The sequence below is a fragment of the Synchiropus splendidus genome, chromosome 15 (genome assembly GCF_027744825.2).
Source record: "Synchiropus splendidus isolate RoL2022-P1 chromosome 15, RoL_Sspl_1.0, whole genome shotgun sequence".
Taxonomy (NCBI): Eukaryota; Metazoa; Chordata; class Actinopteri; order Syngnathiformes; family Callionymidae; genus Synchiropus; species Synchiropus splendidus.
This window is the reverse complement of record NC_071348.1, coordinates 11,346,184-11,354,062: the sequence shown is the minus strand read 5'-3', so window position 1 is coordinate 11,354,062 and position 7,879 is coordinate 11,346,184. Positions and strand designations below refer to the sequence as shown.

The 7,879-nt window shown below is 39.2% G+C and overlaps 1 protein-coding gene across 1 annotated transcript in view; it reads right to left on the bottom strand.

The window, feature by feature from the left end:
* mfsd2b (MFSD2 lysolipid transporter B, sphingolipid) overlaps positions 1-7,879 on the bottom strand; it is a 28,918-nt gene that overhangs the window by 9,936 nt on the left and 11,103 nt on the right. Inside the window, exons 4-6 of the mRNA XM_053888324.1 lie at positions 6,331-6,456; positions 6,137-6,261; positions 693-816 (exon numbers count right to left, since the gene is read on the bottom strand). Of these exons, the coding sequence (XP_053744299.1) occupies positions 693-816; positions 6,137-6,261; positions 6,331-6,456 (375 nt within the window). The remainder of the gene's footprint in view (positions 1-692; positions 817-6,136; positions 6,262-6,330; positions 6,457-7,879) is intronic.

The following is a 7,879-nucleotide window of genomic DNA, read 5'->3' as shown; positions in this document are numbered from 1 at the left end:
ATAGAAGTGGGCTTTGAGGGGGACTGAACTGATGTGGGCTGATGCTGAAACGATTTCTCGAAACTTCTTAAAGATAACAGTCAGGATTTCTGAGCTGAAGACAATGAAACAAAGCTAAAATTGGGAGCCAGCGAGAGGTTCCTGGCAGGTCGGCCCCATGTACTTATCAAGTTGTTAGAATGACATGCTATTACAGCTCGCCGCAGCGCGGCCGCGGCGGTCTGCACCATCCGAGGCGCAGGCACCCTAGAGCGGAGCGCACAGCCAAAGATGAATGGCCCGTGTGTTAAAAAAAGCCAACTGAAATAACTGCACTTCCCCTTTGAGGTGATACGTCTGAAAGCTCCGGCTCTGTAATCTGCTGCGCAACTCACAAATCAAAGTGTAAATCCCACAGTGAGCTGCAATCATTTCCACTTTAAACTCCTCTGCGTTTCATATCAAAACGTTGTGTACGGTGTCATCTCTATATGATGGTAAAAACCAGCTTTGAACCCCCTGCAGGTCGCCTCAATGGATTCCTCAGGCTAGCAGGGTGATCTCCCTCGGTGAGCCATGAATGTGGAGGTCTAGAGTCCAAATACATGGTCGAGTTGACCACTGATATATTCAGGGGGGAATCAGAAACTAATCTGATAAGATATTTTCTCACAGTTCCTATGACATTGTTGGTGCAGTGGTTCCGTACTCACATTGACAAGAGTCTGGTAGAGGCAGTAGAAGCCCAGATACCAGATGAAACGGCCACTGGTGAAAGGAGGAACAAACCAGAGGAAAAAGTAGGACACCACAAGGAACGGAGTGCAACCCAACATCCTGCAGAAAGAAGACAAAAAAGGGCCGGTGAGAAATGAATACCGCCATACATCATTACTCACTGCTAAAAAGACTGTCAGCAAAATCGCATTCGAAAAACGGCAACTGCTCGGAATGCAATTTTCGGCGCCGAGATTTTTTTAGTTTCATGCCGTTCCATGTAAACACTGCTTGATTTTAAGTGCCACTGCGAGGACCACTATTAGAGTACTGGACGGAGCAGTAATATGAATCAGGCTCACATCTGCCATCAACACATTGGTAAGCTGCTGGAGAGCAGTGGTGGGATTATGCAATTTTCAGAGCTGCCTTCAAATCAGACCATATTTCAAGTAGATCAGAGGGCTAAGCCTGCTAAATGATTATAGTATGGCCGCATCTGAAGGGGAAAATTGCAATGTTGCATATTAATATTTCATTGAAAGCTCTGAATATTGCACGCAAAGACATGATTGCAACAAGCATTGTGACCAAGGATGGATTTGAAGGTCTACTTTAGCTCTTGAATGAGATCCTGTATTATTTACTTGAAACTGATGGCCGATATATGACAAATACATATTTAAAAAATGTTTTTTTGTCTTTAACATAGACAAATTATTATTATTATTATTATGACAGAAATATGTATTAAAATATTTATTTATAATTTACACAGACTGACTGAAATCTCTGGTCGTAATAATTTCATTGTCTATCATTCAAATCAGATTTTATTTTTATTTCATTATTCTGTTATAATATGAATTTTAAATTGAGAATTTTCACTTTTTTTAAGTGCTTGTTTATTCATTTATTTTAATCTAGAAAAAAAGTACATTTATTTGTCCTGAAAAAAAAGTCTGTGTTCAACAATAAAAAAAATAAGAATATAATATGTTAAAATGACTAGGATTTTTTTTTTACATTTAAAAAACAATATTTAAAAAATATTTCTAGATTTACAATAATTCAGACGAATGAAACATGTCTGGCTATAATAAGTATTATGATAAAATAAAATTAAAAAAACAGCTGGCAAATAAATAAATAAATAAAAATTCAATGATTTGGCCAGGAAAACTGTCTTGTCCAGACAGAAAACATGGGGACCCAGCTTCACAATGACTTTAAAACAGGACGAGAATTCAGGTAAAGTGAAGTGTTTAACCTCTGACCTGCTCTCTCTCATCGATAATGGTGAGAGAAAGTGTGAGGGAAAAACACAGCGGGAGGTTGTGAACTGTCATTTCTAGCATCATCCAGCCGTGTCACTTCACTCTCCTCTTGATTGTTTGCTTCAACAAAGGTGCCGGACAACGCTGGTGCTGCAGTATTGACCACGCTTGCTCATGGGCAGCCAGTGAAAGGGCCCCCGGGGCTGTGAATGGGACTGTTAGAATGTTCCTGCAAGATGACTGTGCTCTCACCGGCAACAAAGGCACATCCGCATAAACACATATTTCGCTGGCATAGCGGCCGTGCCTGAGCACACCGACATTTCCACGGTCTTAATCCAGCCGAAGTGGAACAACAAGAGCCTGTCGACTAAGCTGGTTCACAGGATGTTAATGAGAAAAGGTGCAGTGGAAGTGAGAAGATGGACGTCTTAGGGGTGTCAAGTGGGCGTGTGAAGCCTGGCTTTAATCTGCATTGTGGATTCTTTCAAGTGTAATTAAAAGTTCCCCGGGGATTTACATCTGAAGAATCCTCATCCAGTTGCAGGCCAGACACCACAAGTCTTTGAAGAAGTAGTGACCATAAAGTCCCTTCACTTTCTATCTGTTCAATTGGACTAGACGGAATTAGTCACTGCCTATTGTCAGATAGGCTTATGTATATATATATATATATATATATATATATATATATATATATATATATATATAGATAGATAGATAGATAGATAGATAGATAGATATATAGATAGATATAGATATATTTTGTGCTAAAAGCACAAAAACAATATTTCTTTGCTGCAATAGTTTAATGTCACTGTACTTTATGTGACAAAATTGAAGCTCTCCAGTAAGCTGCATGCACAGTATGTAACGCATTTGACTTTGTTTTTGCAAAAACAATGATAATAAAAGAATAAATAAACATTTTTAGTCAAATAGCTTGAACAGAATTTCAACATTAACCATTCAACATTTTATTTTATTTATTTATTTTTAAATGCGTGCAGATCATCACAATGTATTGCAGTATTGCAATAAAATGTAATTTATCATGATACTACCAGGCATCGCGATGGGCATCGTGCTATGAGGTTCTTGCCAGGCGTTTTGCCAACATGTTCATATAACATTGTAAAGACTACGCGGAACTGCAGCAAAGCTAACAATGCTAGTAGCCTAAAGCTAACTGTTCTGAGCAGTGTTTTGGGCTTGACTTCCTATTGTCAGATTGCCTGCTATCTTGTCATGTGAAGTGCGTTCTTTGGCGGAAGTATGCGCTTCATTTATTTATTTTATTGTTCAGGTATGCAATGAGGTGCAGCTTTGTGCTTTTGTATATGCCGAAGATTTGTGTACATCTTTGATGTTTGTCTTTATTGGCTTTAACTGTTGCTGCTGTGACACATTGAGGAAATATAATATAATATAATATAATATAATATAATATAATATAATATAATATAATATAATATAATATAATATAATAAGTAGTAAGTAGTAAGATTTCGATATTCTGTGGCTCTGAATACTTTAACTGGCATGAGAACTTCAACTGTTGTTGTGCACTAGAACAGAAAAACTAGAACGGGACAGAAAAACATCACGTGCTCACGCACATTCTAAAGTTGGATTGACTGAGAGTGGATTTTCCATCCATCCTGAAGGCCTCAGATAGATAGATGGTGGTTGATGCGACTGTTTGAGGGTACAAAAGGCATTTCCTGCTGGAAGGGACTTTCCAAATTTCCTACAAAGGATAAAGCATCCTGCAACCTCATCACCACATGCACTGTCACAGACAAGTGGAGGGTAGTACGCCCAGCACATGCTCTACAGGGAGAGTCAAAGCCGGTCGCGTGTCGGCTGCTAAGTGCAGTTGATGCCGTTGAGGACTCGGTTCTCCTCCAGACCTGTCAGCTTGTGTGTAATCCCTGGTTTATAACGCAGCGCACAGTCAGGGTGTAAATACATTAGGTGTCACTCTAATGCGCTGGAAAGATCGCAAGATGAAGAGTCGCTTACAGGCACATCGCAGCTCAACCACAAATTGAAATGCGGAAGACAAAATGACGGGCGGCGAGAACTATGCTGTTTATTTGTCTTGATGGTTGCCAAACTTTAAATGGGTTAAGCCCACGCCCTGAGAGCCGGGGAGTGCTGGGAATCAGAAATTAAAGCATAATGGTGTTTATTTAAACCCAGGTGAGTCGCTGGTCAGGGAGTCATTAAAAAAACAAAACAGCAAGCGCCGGAGCAAATTTAGCTTTTGTGATGGTTCAGCACGGGCATAACTGAAGCAGGACGGAGCAGGGTAGTCGCAGCTTATGTAAGCGTTTCAATCCATTTGCATACGATTCCTGGGTGACCTGAGAGACGAGTCAACATGCCATGATGAAAGATTTAGTTTGTCGGAGATTAGACTGTAGTTTCGAGTGATGAAGGTCAACATGTCTTTTTTTTATAGAATAAAAAGAAAGGCATGATTGGAAAAACCTTTAATCTGGAGATGAAATTCATCGTAAATCATAACTTTCTAGTGAGCTTCTGGATGCTGTGCTCAGAAACAAATTCATAAAGTTAAAAAGACAAAAATATTTGTGTAAAACTGAGGGTGAAATCGATTTGAAATGTGTGAAAATGAATTAGAAATTTAGATTAAAATATATATATATATGACTGATTATGCATCACCTGAAATTGCCACTATGATTTATTTAATAATTGTATTCAGTTATTGTTATCGTTGTTATTAAACTAGAGTAGATTCAAAATTGATGGAGTGAAACAGTTATTACACATGTCCAAGTTAGTGCATACATATAGCGTCAAATTGACTTGTTTTGACTTTTACAAACAAGGCGGTGATACTTGAGTTCAAATGGTCAAATCGTGAAAACAAACAAGGTCAATAGCATACAACCACAATGAACCTCCAATGCCTGTGTTGACCCTTGCCCTCATGCGGTCACAGTAAAACCACAAAATGACATTGCACTGCTTTCCATCATTTGATTTCGTAATAAAGCACATCTTTTTTTAAGGTTTTTATTCACTACCTTCATCCATTTTTCCTTCATAGCTCTTGATCTTCTTGTTGGAATGTTATTACAAATATAATATTTTCTATGTTTTGAATTTCTTGTCCACCAAAATAAATTAGAAATAATGTCATGGTGTCATTGTTTTACATAATGCAGGTTAAACTTTTTCTTCTGTCTTTTGGTTTGATGCCCCCTCACAACAGTCAGGGTAAATAACGTGGCCCCTTAGGAAATTTTATTGCCCAGTGAGCTCCATTGGGCTCCACAGGCTGACTGACCACTTTTCTCCTAACAAATGCTGAAAAACTAAAAGCCTGATCTGACGATTCTCTGGCACTTTAGTAGAAGACAGATACAGTCACGATATATGTAGAATAAGTCGGTCTCCTTGAGTGCTAGATAGTGTCAAATCTAGCACTCAAGGAGAAATTTGTTTTCCGTACAAAGGTGCCGACACTTGAAACACATTTGACTTTCCGCTTCAATGTTCATTCTCGAAGCTTGGCGTTGTTGCCGTGGCAGCCAGTTAGAGTTCGCCGCTAACTCCCCCTGTACTCGCTGCCAATAGACGGAAAACGATCCTGAGCTCGAACGGGGACTTTTGCGAAACCGAAGACGATGTGGACAAACTGGTATCCCATTCAAATAGTCAACTGCTGTGTTAACGTTTTGGCTTTGGAACGACGCCTCGGTATGAAAGTATGCTGTCGGCGTGAGAACTCAAAGACGGGCAAGCACAGGCATGCAGGCAGGCATTTCTTTATCCGTTTATATAGGGAGGTTTTGCCTGGCACTCATGACCGTTACGCACATTTTGTTAGAAGCCATTTGCGGGGGAAACCATATGCAGCAGTTTCGCATGCTGTTTTGTGGGCATGGTTTGACGTGGCTGAAAATTAAAAGCAAAAACAAAATGGCGATAAGATGAGCCTAGTACGAAGGTAAAAGCAAATGTCCAGACATGAGCAAGTCAATATTTTCCTGGAATATTACATCTAAAAACACATTATTTCCAGTCCTGAAAGTAACACCCTTCAAAACAAAATGATTTACTTTCTCACCAAGAGCTAGATGAGACAGTCCACTTGAAACAGCAGGTACAGCGGGTCTTTCACTCACCACGGCATCAGTCGTCCAATCTTGGTCCATTCGCTCTTTGTAATGAAGAATCCCACAATAGGGTCGGTCGCCGCACCCCAGGCTTTTCCGATGAACAGCACCATAGAGGCCTCAACTGCGTTGATCTGTGAGGCACGAAACTCTTAAAAACGAGTCGATAAAAACAGTTCAGTGTAACTTCTTTACGCCTTTACCTGGGCTACGTCCAGCAGGTAGATTTGCAGGAAGAAGGCAGTGGCACTCGCGGCCACTTCTTTGGGTGCACCGCCAATGGCAAAACACAGTTTACTGCATAATGACAGCTTGTGTCTCAAGTCGGTCTGCGGACAGGAAATTGGGATTATTATGAGCCATGTACGCAGCGTCCCGTTGACTATATTACAGCTGTCTGAAACGTTCTTTCAGACCAATCAAAATCACAGAGACAAATGCTCAAGGTGGAAAAGAAAAGTTCAAGAAAAGAACATGCCAAAAACTTGTTATTTTAATTTTATTTTTACGATGCTGTGTTGGTGAATTAACAATTTCTTGAGTCCAAAAACATTGACTGATGTCTGAATAAATGACAACATACTGTATATCACTGACTATACACGCAGTACGGGAAATACTTTTTTGCTATGCTATGCTATGCTATGCTATGCTATGCTATGCTATTTTGTTTTGTTTTGTTTTGCTGAAAAAGACGTGAATAATGCATTATTATTGTTGTTATTTTTTACTGTTATTTGTAAAAATAATGAAAAAAAATGGAATAAATAGAAAAATGAATGACTGCATAAATAAATAAGATAGAAATAAAGGAAATTCTCTAGTATGAAAATTATAATATAACCCAAACTGTGATTGTGTTCCATTGTTCGACTATATATGAGAAAAAATAAGTATGAATTCCAGTTTTTCTATAAAAAAAAAAAAAAAAAGAACACCATGTAAAGAATATCGGGATTTGTGGTAATAGAAATGTATGTAAAATGTTTCACTCATACTCTCGCTTCAGGGCGCAACGATGGTGGCTGTATATCACTACTAAACATGGTGAAATTTTTGAATGAACGAGTGAAGAAAAGATGGTATATTTGTACATGGAATTGTTCCAGGGTCGTCATGACTTATCTCTCTGATGTCAGCATTGTCCACTGCGTCATGTCAGAGTGAGGTTTTATTATTCTTAGTGATACAATTGGAGGTTGAATCGGGGTCATAAAACGCATGTGCGTCTGAACTACACATCTGCTCACAATGCCACATTTGAAATGCAGGTTCTTCAAGTCATCAACCACTCACTCACTACGAAGCAATATGGCTCTATGTTGTGGGAACTCAAAGTGCAGTTACTATTCCAATCGACAACAGGATAAAACCCCTGAATTCTTTACTATTTAATTCCACGTGATCCAAAAATAGCTCCATCTTGAAGTCATGTTGTATTCATTCTGTTGCTCAGTGGACCGTGGAGTAAAGTGTCTGTTGCGTGTCGGTACATCAACTGTGACCTGTTTTTCGTCTCAATTCACTGGCCAGGAAGCCTATAGTTTAGAGAATCTTACAAAGAAGATCATATGATTTCTTAACACATTCTCATTCACACTAGACACTATTCGCAAGGAGACATCCAATGTTATCGTTGAAGTCGGCCTGGCATGCAAAACTCCACACAGCAAAAGAGAATTTGTTAAAAGACTGACCACAGATTTCTACTGACAATGTGAGTTTTATCCCAATATTTTCCTCATGTCCATC